This window comes from Argopecten irradians, chromosome 12 (assembly GCF_041381155.1).
Source record: "Argopecten irradians isolate NY chromosome 12, Ai_NY, whole genome shotgun sequence".
In the NCBI taxonomy this organism is placed as follows: Eukaryota; Metazoa; Mollusca; class Bivalvia; order Pectinida; family Pectinidae; genus Argopecten; species Argopecten irradians.
Window position 1 is genome coordinate 12,736,341 of NC_091145.1, and position 15,283 is coordinate 12,751,623.

At 33.7% G+C, this 15,283-nt stretch overlaps 1 protein-coding gene across 1 annotated transcript; it reads right to left on the bottom strand.

The window, feature by feature from the left end:
• Window positions 1-338: 338 nt before the first annotated feature.
• LOC138336299 (UPF0739 protein C1orf74 homolog) lies at window positions 339-3,889 on the bottom strand. Its single transcript, XM_069285734.1, has 2 exons — window positions 3,802-3,889; window positions 339-2,393 (listed from the first exon to the last, which is right to left on the bottom strand). Exon 2 carries the CDS (start codon window positions 2,349-2,351, stop codon window positions 1,578-1,580), a length of 774 nt encoding a protein of 257 aa, XP_069141835.1. The 5' UTR covers window positions 2,352-2,393; window positions 3,802-3,889; the 3' UTR covers window positions 339-1,577.
• Window positions 3,890-15,283: the final 11,394 nt, after the last annotated feature.

The window sequence follows — 15,283 nt, forward strand, 5'->3', positions numbered from 1 at the left end:
TCAACAGTTCACATATCAAGTCTTGGTGGTGCAATAAGACGGTTGTGCCAGATGTGGCAGCCAATCAACGTCGCTTCCGGTTTTATTAAAAAAAAAAAAAAAAAACCACGTGTAGTTTAGATTCAGAAAATCTTAAAAGCCATAGTCTTTGGCTAATTTCTTAAGACTCACAACATAATCAGACACGGATTCCCCCACTTGCTGTTTCCTACTGTGAAATTTGAACCGTTCAGCCATAGGTATTTATTATAATTAGCACGCTGATAAGTCAAAGACCCTACTATATAGAGAAAGTTAAGGAACTCCTCCGTGACGCAAAATTGGGTAATTTAGTTCAAAATGTTGTAAAATAATATCCAGACCAGATATCTCAACGGCTTTGTTCTTAATTGAAAGTTAAGATGTTACACTTCAAGATGATAGCAAGAAGTCCTACTGAACCTATCTACTTTTTTTCACAAGCAGCCTCGAAACTTGAAAAATTGACGAATTTCCCTTAGTCGGACACGATCGAGAACATCATGTCTATTCGCTACGCACGGCAGCCAACAATAACAGGCTTTGACATAAACAAACGTCATGTGAAAACAAACGTATTTACTTGTTTGACAGTTCGTTCAAATCCCCCTACCGTGGTCCTTATGTCGTTTTGCATCGCTTATAGTTATCCGGGTCAGGTTGGCTGCCATTTTACCATTATCTTGAAAGTTGTGTAAAGAATAATCTCATTGGTCGATTGGTTTTAGCTCAGCTAAAGCTCGCGTCTTTTCAAAATTTGAAAACTAACTAACTTAGATAAACATGATAAACAACAGTCACTTATTGGGGAACCTCTAGTATATATATCACTTCTTAGCCACATAACTTAGTTAATACTGTATAAAGTGTCTATGCATCCGTCCTCATCTTAGATATTACTGTTGACTCGTAGATTGGTGTGTTGTTTGTAAATTTTGTACGTTACAGTTCTGCAAATCCGCAAGGTTCAGTACATATTCTGTCACCAAATAACCATGCCATTATAATTACTATTGTGTTTATAGCATGTAGTAGGAGCGATGGTTCGACCGGATTCGACTTTACATTGACGTACACATCGAGTCCTCTTTGATCTTTTCAGGAAAATGGCGGTTGTAGATAATATGATGCAAATATCTCAAATACATCCATTCAATACTTTTAGAAACACTGAACATGAAGCGAGACTAGTTTTGAGGAAAAAAACCTGCTGTATTTGGAGCAAAACATGCAGGTTTGTGGAAATGCACTTACACTCTAAAACTAAACGGTTTGTTCTCTTCTTTTTAAAACCATTATTCCTACTCAGTTCGGATGACATTATAACATTGAGTATGTACATTGGTATCAATTGGAACGTCCCAGATATGTCAAAGAATGTTATGGTAAGGCTTGGTAGAAGTTTTTTAATGTTCGGTACATGTTTAGGCTTGGTTCATGTTACGGTAATGTAAAAATGACGTGTGATAAGTCTTGGTACATGTTTGGTAAGTCTTTGCATTTGTTTAGAAATTGTCAAGGCAAGAAACGTTCAGATACTTTAATAAATATTTATTTCTCTATAATGAAACTGCATCCAGCTGTACTGAAGTATGAGTTATTTTTAAATCACTAAAGATTTGGTTCCACTCCGTTTCTTCAAACACAACCTTGAACCATTTCATGACTTTGCTTTCAAGGTCATCAAAAACACTCTTTGGAACAGAGAAGGAAAATACACAATGGTCACATTTGTCGCTATGACGCCATCCAGTAACCTTGAAACTCTCCAAAGGTTCCATATCTAAACAGTTCGCCATTACTCCGTCCGTGTTATCAAACCAGTAAACAATCGGGTAACTCAGCAACACACCGAAAATGGTGGTCAGATTGGCAGAATTACAGTCCACAGTGAAATGTTTTATATGATTATTATCCGGAAGTACATCCTTAAATATCCTTTTTATTTGATCGAACACGCCACCGTCCTTACACAGAACTTCCGGTGAATTTCGTGATTTGCTGACGTCAACGATAGTATGACACTTCTCCAACTCAGTTGATTGTATCCTTTTAAAAGTCACTGGATTTATTATAACAAAATCAAAATCTAGCTGTAGAACATTTAATGAGTTTGTAATAAAATCACGGCGTTTCATCTCCTCTAAAAGCAAGACAAGTTTTTCAATTCCATCAACACCAAAGTCCAAGAGATAAGATGGTTTTACGTGCAAGTCCACAAGTTGAATATTGGTAAAAAGTTCCCGCGCATACTGTTTAATTTTTTTGCCCATATAGGTGCTTACAAACTGTCTAATGTCTACTGAAACTCTTGGATGGATACTTGATGCCATTCCGATAGGAAATAAACCACTATAAGAAATGAAGATGTGTACCTGAAATATAAAAAGTTTAATAAATATATCGAAAATATGAAATTTGTATTACAATCTAAGCAGGAATATACTAATATATAGGAATGTACCTCATTTAAAATCGTCAGAGGGACCACCCATTTAAAGATTTTTTTTTTTTTTTGTTATCCTAGCCTCTTACTGAAAGAATTTAGTACAACACATTAGTATTGCTAAAATGTTATGTAAAGTAAAACACTTTTATTCCTTGACTTAATGTTGGGTTTTTTTCTAATTAAAATGTATAATATGATTTTGCCAACAGGAAAATCTGAGATTCTACCAACCATTTTTAATCATAATTTGGAAAGAGGTGGTATTTTTGTGTTCCTTGATCCAGAAACATATATACAAAGTGATTGGAATTTCCTTCATTGTGTTTGCTGATGTCAGACGGACCTCCGATTTAAAGGAGTTTTCCTTCAGCTAACAACTTTTTAGTGTATTTATATTAATTTTGCATTAATATAAAGTTAAATTAAAATACAAACATTATATTATGGTCTGACGTGACAGGTTGTTCAGATTGATTATTTTATCTTCAAAAAAGTGCCCAAGCCCCACAACGTCTGAAAATTAATGAACTTTTATACATCCATACATTAAAGGTACAATGTATCATCTCCACTTGTCTATGTAAATTAAATTCAAAATTGAACTTTTATTAAATACCAAAGGTATCTTCAAAAGGGCCCTATATAATGTATGCATGTTATATACTATACACCCCTCCCCAATGTACATCCAGGTGTCCCCAGACCATCTACAAATTAAAGGCAAAAAAGAATATTCCAATAACTTATAGGGCAGATACGGCTTACATGTACATTGTATATCACTGTTACTGGTTAGATCATTCAAGTAAAATAACTGCATTGTATTATTACCGATTAAAAAATATGTATATTGATGAACATATACTGACCATTATAAAAGAAAGTCTGAACTAAAGGATATCCTACATGTATACAAATAAATACAGTGTCACTAGATATAGTACTAGTAACGTTTAGTACACATGTGTACGTACATGTACATTTGTAAATACACCATTACATGTACATGCATGTGTGCACACACACACATATATATATATACATGTACGTGTCGGGTACACATCCCTGTCGAGTGCATCGACCAGGAATCGAATCCGGATCTTCATCGTCAAAATGTACGGGAACATAAACACAACACCACTAAAATTAAAATGTTTTATAAATCACACATAAATTACCCCTGAAGAGCCCCTCCTTCGCTTGGCTACATAATACATAGACTTGAGGTATGGTTCTACGATTTGTGGACTTTATGCATTACCTATACTTGTGAACGTGTCTATCTTTAAATACATAAACATTCTACCAATGCAACGGTTAGCTTCTCTACATACCTGAATCACATCTTTGTAAGGTCTATCTTGCTACAAGGAACTCGTGTACTTCGTACGGGGAGATAACTCTAAATATAAAAACGACCTATTGGTATCACACCATAATTATATATGACGTGTATATCAACCAGCTTGTAGAAGCAGGTCTACAATCGATAAATTGTATTTTAAATTATTTTATTTCTATCTTTCATTTTTCATGTGGATTATCGAAGAGACACAAATATGCAATTTAAATTGATTTTTTTATTGTTGTAAATTTTACTCTGTAATTCTGTGATATTTCCCAACATTTGTGGTACACACATATACATATGCATGTAGCCTCACCCGACACGAATATATAAGATGAGATAACATGTATACCCGTACGTATGAGAAGTAAACCATATCCCACTTGTGTGAGGGAGTGGGGTATCGACGGATTGTAATCCCTGTAGGCTAACAGATATGATGAATTATAATCTTCAAATAATAGTACAGATGTTTTGAAATTGTTTTTTTTTACAACCGATTCCTTTATCTTTTAACCTTAAAGTGAACACAAGTTTCGACTCATTAACACGTTCGTATATGTGAAATGTCATCCTCAATATTCCGAGGGTTACTATCACTGTTGTAATATTTATAATTGGAGAATCGAAGATTGCATTTACATAACGTATTAGACATCTTCTTTCAAAATTGAATTATTTATAAAAATATATATATATATATATATATATATATCAGAATTGTAATTGAAAAAAAAACCCTGTTTCACAATGTTGTATATTCAGCTAAACAAAAACAAGACAATTTGCAATTCTAAATATAATAGAATATAAATAGATATTTTAACAGTACAATGGACATATAATCCATGTATAACACGTAACTGTTGCGTGTAATTGGAATGTTTGGGTTATATACAGGAAGTTTTTACATAGATCTGAAGTGGATTCACTGAAATGGCAAAGTATATGATTAAACTGAATATATACAGATAATTATATCTATACTATAAAACTGGTAATTACTTCCGTGAGGAATTAAACAATGGATGACGAATCGGAGAGATCTGAAGGTACCTCAGAAATATACAGGCGTATCTCAAGGTAATAATTATCTGAATAGTTACTTTCTATAGAATAATTATATAATTTATTATATAAGTGGTGGGCAGGTTATTTTCACGTATGTTCAGATTCTTTGATACAAAACAGACACATGGACATGCATACACAGTAGCTGTTTGTACACTATACACCACAGTGAAACCGTCTTTAAGGGACATATCTTTAGGTGTGAAAGCAAAATAAAACGTATCTGTTTGAAATCTGTTATATTGCGATATGGAATCTGAAATTGTTTATAAACGTCTGACAGAAGCTCTTGTTATCTTCATTGGCTCAGTTATTATACAGCTTTGTCAGAATGAATCTTCACACTATTTATATTATTCAGCTTAGCGCCTCCTAACCGCTTGTAGCAATATGCTTGTTCTCGCTGATGTTTAGAGATAATCACAAAAAAGGTTGAATTATCAGCCCTTCCTGATTATAGTCACCCGTCCAACGAATGTGAATGCATTTTTTGTAATTTGGAACCGCGCCTACCCCATCCACAGGGACCTGGCACGAAAATTTTTAACCAACAGCACACATAAATATATGTATACTGTTGGTTAAAAATTTTCGTGTCAGGTCCCTGTGACCCCATCTGAGTTAAGAAAACTTTAAGGTGCGATGTCGATAGTAAATTTATTTCATATAACATTAAAGAATAAGGTTGTTTCCTCTTTTTTTTCTCTTAAACATTTTATCAAAAAAATATAATTTACCTTTATCAACATTTTTTTGTTTAAACTTCGTAATTATCAAGTGAGTATTGTTTTCTTTTGTTTAGAATTATGTCGAAAAACTACTACTCAAAAATGAAGACATTAGCTGAAGGCTTATTGGACATCGGGCTAATGACGGCCAACGCGAGTCAGCTAAAGGCGGTGATAGAAGTGGGTCCGACACACAGATAGTACTACTCGACACTGCTACCACTCATCATTACCTCCCTTGTACTACAGGTATTGATCGGTGTCCTAGTCTTGGTCCTGTTTACGGATGACGAGGACGGAGACAACATCAGGTGTAAAAGGATAAACAATGTTGTTGTTGGTGCGATATTCGTCATCACAGTTTTAAACATTCTCATTGGAGGTTTCGGAATATCAGCCCCCCCACCTGTTTATGAACACCACGACTGCGTCAACTCTAAACTCTAACGGGACATTCTGATCTGCCGTTTCCACTTGCATTGATGTTTTTTATCATCGCCGGCTACCTACATTGGAGCGTGGTGGAGTTTAGAGACTGGGTTTCCGAGATTAACATTTCATGTGCAATTGGACAGAAATGCAATTCTTTAAAAAAAACCATCTCGAAGTAACGACTTTTTATATTATCCTTTATATGATACCTTGTACTGGCCCCGTTTTCTCGAAACAAAACAACATTTAAGTTATTATTTTAAAATGCATGAAACTTTTTTTCATTTCATTTATTTCTCAAAATTCTTCTCAAAATCAGCAATTACAAGGTTTTCACATTTCTAAATGAAAATGATATTTATATAGTCAATAAGTATATGGAACAAACTCGAATTACGAAAAAGTACTTATTCATTAGTATGTAAATGCAGTATCGAACGAGATATGGCGAATGAAACCCCTAGCCTGTTGGCATAGAACCATGCAAGTACAACTGCATGAAACAAGAGATTTAAATGGAATAGAAGGATTTTCAAGATAAAAATATTTCTTTATGTAGCATTATGTAAAAAAAGTCGACTAAGTCTATTTCAATGAAGTTTGTTTCGAGAAAGGTTCTTTCCATGTATTCTGTGTTCCTACATTACTTTATTTCAGACCGTTGTGTGCTTATCTCTAGCTGCATTGCTAAGTTGTCTACATTTTATTTCCTATTATAGGTTTTGAGTTCGATTCCAATTCAATGGCTGTAGCAAGGTTCTGGCCGTAAGTCCATGGTTTTCCTCCGGGTACACCGGCTTTCTTTAAGCTCCTTAATCTGGCTCGTACGTAAATGATACTGCATATTTAAATTTTAACAAAAACTTGACTGTTTTCCTACTTCTCTCGGGTATTTCCGTTATTTTTCGAATTAAAGCATCGTTCCATAAGCAATCATATACTCTCAGTTTCATAGATAGGATTAAATACTCTTGTAGAAATGTTTTAAATAACAACTGTAATTTTATTGGGAGCGGAATCTGTTAGTTAGAGGTACAATAGACAATAGAACTACACACATCGCGCACATAATTCCTGCTGATAAAACTGATCAAAATTCTGATGTATAAGATTCTGTATTTGCATATTACAGAGTTATCTACCCTTGCGGATAGATATTGATTGTGACGTCATATGTTTGGAAGCGTAACGTCATACATTTAGGATGAAACGATGTGAATTACCCTCACACAATGATGACGTAACAATCGATACCTACCCGTAAGGGAGCTAACTCAAATTAATATTCAAAGACGAAATAGCTATGAATGTGGACTTATGTATAAGGAATATTGTGCCATTGTTGCATGCCTAACGTGAAAAACAACTAATGAATATAGAAATTTCAAAAAAGAAAAAAAAAAAAATGCCACGTATTTCAATCATGTATGCGCATGTTATGCATTTTTTGTTGTAGCAAATCATATACACATTAACATAGATTAAAACAATGAATTGATAAAGATATGAGTTACCTTACGGTAATTGAAAAATCAAAGAGAAGTATAAAGAAAAAAATACATGTATATAATATTAAATATTATTATCTATGTACAGATCGGCAAGACACAAGGGAGGTAATTAATATTCTTGCCACACTACTCATTGTATTTGGAGGAAAAAACGTTTGCAATTTACTCCCAATTTGTCATGATACTTGGAACATAGAAAAGATGGTGATGTAACATCTTCGTCGCGAAAGACTTTGTTTCCATTCAGATTACAGAGATGACTAGTTTATTTTTACAATGTCGACAAAAAATGTTATTATAGATATGTACATCGTAATATATTAAAACGGGAGATAGTATACTTTTTTGGTATTAATTGAGAAGCAGAAGTGAAATCAATAGTTTGTTGTTGATAAGGAACAATTTTAAAATTCCCGCGTAGCGGAACGTATGAGAGATCTAAATGTGTTTATGTCGACCAAATAGTTATGTAAATGTTTACATGAGTATCAAACACATCAACATTAAAAAAAAAAAAAATTTATCATAAATTAAGCCATGTCAAAGCATTGCAGAATAAGAATGTAGGCTTGTAATTTCATACTTGCTACCATGACCCAGGAATTGACGGTACGGTATTTACTGGGTTTTTTTTAGCCCACCATCTGAGATATTGATCGCCTTTCGTCCGTGGTCCGTCCGTGTGACCCAGTCGTCCGTCAGTTAACAATTCTTGTTACCGCTATTTCTCAGAAAGATCTAAGGGATCTTCTTTCAAATTTCATATGTAGGTTTCCCTAGGGCCCTAGCTGTGCATATTGCATTTTGGGACCGAACGGTCAACAAGATGGCCGACCGGCCGCCATCTTGGATTTTGATATCGAAAAGCAGCGAAAAAGATCCCTCTGCCATATGTCAGACAAAGACCATTTTTTGTGGGCGGCAAGATCCCTCTAGGATCATTTGTTTCTTTGTAGGAAAGGAAAACACGTGATTAAACAGTACCGACATTCTGATAACCAGTACCTACATATGTATATCGTTAGTTGACATCTTTGTGACCGACAGGTTTCTTATTATTGTGGTAAGAGCGAGATAATGCACGACCAGAACCGTTTCAAACCCGGGACCATCCGAACTCTTCCCGGATGCTCTACCAATTGAGCTGCTTGGTTGTCGGCTATCGATCCGATCCAGAACCGTTACATTAGTATTATCCCCTTCCTTTTCACTCATCGCCCCTCAAAGATTCAACACACTAACCGGTTTTTTTTATATTCGCCTTTTTAGATTCCGAGACACTCCAAACACTATCCTGATGCTCTACCAATTCAATTGAGCTATATAAATAATATATATATTTCAAACAGATGAGCCGAAGCTCAGCATAATAGAAAGCCGGAGCAAATGGGAAAAAAAATACTCTTGTGTTATAGATTAAGAGGAAAACATTCTTTTTTATGCCATGATATATATATGATAAGCAACTAAGTCAGGTTCTGATTTTCTGTACATGTATGAATTTGACTCAAATTCAATTCAAATCACTACATTTACGAATTAGTATCAATCAAGTGTTGTATTCATCTAGATCCAAGAGAAAACCGTATGTTTAAGAAAATAGCCGCTGCCCTTTGGTCAGTTCCTTAGAGCTGTGTAACCATTTATAATCACATGTACACATTAAACATTAAATCGTTTTATTTACTGTTAACCGTTTTCATATGGATGCTGTCGATCAATTGTGAGAAGCATTGTTGTAATGATATCTATAAATATAAACCAAACTCTTTATATATTTCATTACAGGCTGTTATTGCGAAAAAAGATTTGTAATCTGTGTTTTCTTTTTTTTAAAGATGCTCCACCGCCGACGGAGCATAAATGATATTCATTATTTTAACAATAATTGGTGTATTATCGTGTTTATATATGTCTAATTAACACAAAAAAATAATATAAAATAATTTATTTTGCCGTTGGTGCATGCGCAATCAGTACATCATTCCATATAGGATATAGTGCTGTGGAATTTTTTCGGGATGCAATTAAATTATTTTTCATATTTTTAACTTGAAGTAAAATTAGAAGCTCAAACTTTTCAATGTTGGTAATGGTGTAAAGTAAGTAACTTTTGTAACTGAAGAAAAATACCAAATCGTCTGCTCCTGTTTTTGATAGTGAAATAATACCATTTGTCAGAGGTGGAGCATCTTTAAAAAACTATGTAGTTGAGTCATCCATGATTTTTCATTTGGTTGTGTAGAATAGTGGAAATGACAGATCTGACTTGTAATCAGTATGACTTAATTATATGTTTATGGAGTTATGAACCACAAGATTTCTAGTATATAATCTATATTTTACATATGAACCACAAGACCACAGGGACCTGACAAGAACATTTTAACCAACAGTATACATATATATATTATAGATACTATAATATGTATGTACAGTTGGTTAAACATTTTCGTGCCAGGTCCCTGTGCACAAGACTACATTTTTTATACTGATTCTGATACTAGAGTCAACATTTTAAAGCAAACAGATTAAGAAAGCATTATAATGTATATGCATATGAACAATGTATATACATATAATTATAATGCACCGGTCGTCACTCACAAAAAAAGGCGATTTGATTTTACCGACCAAAACGTGTATTACAAATAGTTCGTATGTCAATCTATTACGAACAGTTCTATATTCATCCTATCCTAAGACTATTTCAAAAACGGATCCAGAGCCCCTGTTAATTTGTGCACGAGGTCTACATGTACATGTACACGTACGTACAATAGAACTATGGCTATCACGACTTACCCGTCACAACAACGTACATGTACATTGTACACGTATTACCTACGTGTGCTGCACATGTACCTGCTACTAGTCCCGCTATTTCATATATTTAAGTAAACAAGTTGAAATCTATCCGTTTCATAAAATGTTTTGATTGAACTGGTTTCAACGACGTCTAAACCTAACATTAATTGCTAATGCTTCAAAAATTGATGAGAATTTATTATGCATCGTTTCTATGGACGCTCAAGGGACAATACTCTAGATTGATTTTTTCTATACATGTACAAAATTTGAAGTACTTTCACAGATGCTTTACTGTACACGTTTATTACCTACGTGTGCTGCACATGTACCTGCTACTAGTCCCGCTATTTCACATATTTAAGTAAACAAGTTGAAATCTATCCGTTTCATAAAATGTTTGATGATTGAACTGGTTGGTTTCAACGACGTCTAAACCTAACATTAATTGCTAATGCTTCAAAAAATGATGAGTTTATTATGCATCGTTTCTATGGACGCTCAAGGACAATACTATAGATTGATTTTTTCTATACATGTACAAAATTTGAAGTACTTTCACAGACGCTTTAGCTTAAGGATTTTTTTCAGTGGTAATAATTACCTATAATTCCATCAAAAAGGAGTTTCCGGGGCCGCAACGTTGACCGTCCGAGGTCAGAATCACCGTAATCTCACATTTAACATCCCATAATATGAAGGCGATGATATTTTCAGATTACATTAGTGTATTTTTGAGTAGTTTTTCTTTAAATTCTATATCTGTAATCTTCAGCAGCATTACATATATATACCGGTATATCTATTTGATTTAGATAAACAATCATCCAATGTGCTTCTCCAGGATCATGATCATAACGTTACGATAAACGTAAATGAAACGTAACGTCATAATGTTACACATTTGTAAGTAACGTCGCGAATTTTCGTTTGAGTAGGGTAAAGTAAAATCGCGATAATTTCGTTTCAAGAAAACCAATTTTCAAATCTAAAGCTGATTTGTAAAGGAATTTGTCTGTGGCATTAACACACTGTATTTTCATGAAGTTATAATCTTAACTGATATATATATTCCAGCTCTGAATACATAAAAACGTTAATTTTTAACGAAAAACATCGCATATGTTTTTCATTTGAGAAAATTTTCTTTAAAATAATAAAATAAAGACATATGAATAACATCTTTTTCTTGCTTGCAATCTAAGCTTTTCAGTGATATATGTCATTTCAACACTGCAATATCTCATATTTACTTTCCGAGCGGTTTTTTCACGAATAACGCTGGCAAATTTAACGGCATTTTCGGCACTTTTTAACGGACGTTTTTTTGACGGAAACTTACAGCGCACTAATTCATTCTAGCAAACCAACTTGTGAAATTTATATGAACATAAAATAGAGAAATCACTGATTCCGTTGATATAAATATTTCGTTTCTACGAGGAATATAAAGGTTAATGTGACGCATTACCGTGCGTCATTTATGTCAAATGTTTGTCGTCCTTAATTGACGTCATGCCATCTGACCCTAGCGCGATAAAACAGCCTTTTATCTTTCTGGTAAAATATATATTTCTTACAGGAATTCGTTTTAACAAGTATCTTTGATGTTCTCTGGCTTTTCAATGTATTATCAAATTGACTTGGAGAAGCTTCGTTTGAATTCATTTGAAATTTAACACAAAAATTCCAAGCAATTATAATTTTTTTTCAACGTCAAAGATTTACTGTGAAAAATGTTTTGCTCTTGCAATGCATTTCTATGAATTACATGTCAAATACGTTGTATATTACATTAAATTGTGTGATTTTCTGCCATGTGAGGAATTATTACTCTAACAAGGAAATATTATATGAATATACTTGCATTCACCAATCCCATAGCCCTAAAATATATGGCTATAGATAGGACGTGAAACAGAAGCTCTACAGAACATTAAAGATGAACCACCGGCTCCAACAGAGCATAAACGATATACCCTTAATTTGAACTAAAAACATACAATTTCAACCGCTTTGACTTGGTGCATTAGGTTGAAATCGCTTTCTTCGTAAAATATAGTTTGGCGCGATATTTGCACGTGGTAGGCGTGCTAGGAGCGTAAAAAACGGCTAATACACGTGTCGCTTGCTATCTACCGGGGGATCGTCATTCAGGCAACTTAGACGTTAGCGGCGAGTACACGGTATTTTTTTAGTTTTTAGTTGTGATGATTTATAAGAAAGGACAAAACTGTGTTCATGTATAAACTAGTAAATACATACGGAATGTACATTCAGTATATTACATGATTTTATACACTAAAATATAACTATGTATATCTAATGTTGGTGTGATTTTGTATATTAAGACAGTCAGTGCCTCCGTCGCGGTGACAATGCGTTTAATGTGTTTGGTTTTATTTACCATATTGTATAGTTAAGGAAGGGAAGAACTACTATATATTCGTGTTTATATGTGTCTAACTAACTAAAAAAATTAGATGAATAATTTATTTTGCTTTTGTTGCCTGCACAATCAGTGCTTTAAATTCCATATAGGCCATAGTGCAAAATGGATTTTGTCGGGACGCAATTAATTAAGTAAAATATGAAGCTCAAACTTTTCAATGGTGGCAATGATGAGTAAAATTTGTAAATGAAGAAGAAAATACTAATTCGTCTGGTCCTAATTTTGTAGAGACAAAATACCATTCGCAGGCGGTGGAGCATTCTTTTAGTAACGTTATTAATGTATATAAATAAAAGCCGTGTCACGATACCATGCGGCTGAAATTGGACCAACCAGCATGAACTTCCTGTTCTTATAAACACATATGCCAAAAGCGGTGTGTGAAACATTTAATTTCCGGATCTACCATAAACTGTATGGATGAACCTCTGTTAATTCGTGTATTCAATACGCCCTAATAATCATGCATTTAATCTGAAAGTGCAATGATGTTAGCCAATTCACAAATGCTACAATTTACTGTAAGGTTAAATATGCTCCAACGCTGACAAATGGCATTTTTTCTCTATCAAAAACAAGAGCAGACGAATTAATATTTTTCTTCATTTTACAAAAAGTTGCTTACTTTACACCATTACCACACTGAAAAAGTTTAAACTTTTTATTTTACTTTTATATAAAAATATAAAGAATAATGAAAAAAAAAATCCGCAGCACTAAGTCGTATATGTGAGAATGAAATTACTGATTAAGCATGCGCCCAAAAACCAAAATTAATTATTTTAACATTATTTTTGTTAGTTTATCTTTGATATATTTATATTCACGATTAAAACACCATTTATTACCCAAAATGACGAGTATCGCTTATGCTGTGTCGGCGGTGGAGCATCTTTGAATTCGTTTGCCACTTGACATGAACATACTGTTAAACCACCTTATTGTCATTTTATACATTTTTTTTTGTAACTTTGTGAGAGAGAGAGCAAACGCGAATTCAAATTGTTCTCGAATACTTTAAATTATAATAGTAAAATTTTAATTTACCAAATGTAAATATATATCTAACATTTCGTGATAGCCAGTTGTATTCACAAATATGTGGAAATTAACGAAGAATCGGGAAGTAGTGTACGTGGAAATGAAGTTGTTTCTAAAGACTGAGTGTGATACGGCTTTCCCCGGCATCACAATTGTTATTCTTAAATCGCTTAATCGATACATTAAAAACTTTTTCTATAAGGGATCCCATTAGGACCAGGAGAAATAAATGGTTTTTAACAGAAATTTGCCATAAAAACAACTTAAGGTAATTAAAGTGGTAGTATGATTGTACCCTGATTTCAACGTACATTGTGGTTGCTAAGCAATATTTTACCCCTAATCGACAATTAATTGTTTTCTTGTTTAATCGTGTTTGATTTTCTATCAATCGATTTCCATTTTCAATTTAAAAGAGAATACATTCACATCTTTTAGAAAATTTATACGGAACAAAATTTGTAATAGAGGAAATATTGATTTGATTGGGTGCCTTAAACACATAATCGTATCAAAACAGAATTTTTAATTATAATACGTTTTCTTAAAGAAGTATAAGTAAAGAAAAGCCAAAAGGCGGAGATTTTAAGTTTTACTTCGTAATAAGCAGAATAAACGCAAATTCAAGTAAACGAGAAGTATAATCAGTGTCATATTTTGTGTATATATTGAAGATTAACGTGGAGATATCCCAGTTATATCATTTATACTGCCATACAGTATTTTAAATGGAACATATACAATAAGACCCTAGTCGACCGCATACTGATTAGGTGTGTCGGGTCGCTTTGTTTTCCACGCACAACTAATTTGACATATGTCAATATATGTCAATATACGTAAACAGAGGGAAATTAAGCTTGTAAGTTTATCTTGTAATGACTATTTACTACCACTTTATAGTTACCGAGACTTTGTTATAACTGTCACAGCACTATTATGTCATTATTATTAATCTGTGCACTATAACAATATAAACGTGGACAGACACCAACACAAACCATCAAATGTCTATGTTTCCGTGCATGACCTATACGCTGGGTTAAACAAGGCGAGTGATGAAAAACGTTACAATCAAAATGCGCGCATTGATATTTGAAGTCACAACTGATTATTGTCTTTTGAATATACATAGCAACCAAGGACGTTCTCCCATACTGGGTGACAAAATACAATGACCCATATCACGTAACACACAGGATACAAATATGTTTTGCATTTTTATATATTGGTTTATATAACTATTACAGTACATGGGTAACTGACATCCCGTTCAGCCAGCTGCTCAGCTATGTTCAGCCCGACCATATCTGCATGTCATGGATATCGTAAATGAGACATTTAAGCATTGGCTGTCATATTTTTGACATGCATTGGTGTGTAACATACTTAGGTTTGGTGTTCTAGCATAAGCGAATTGTTGCG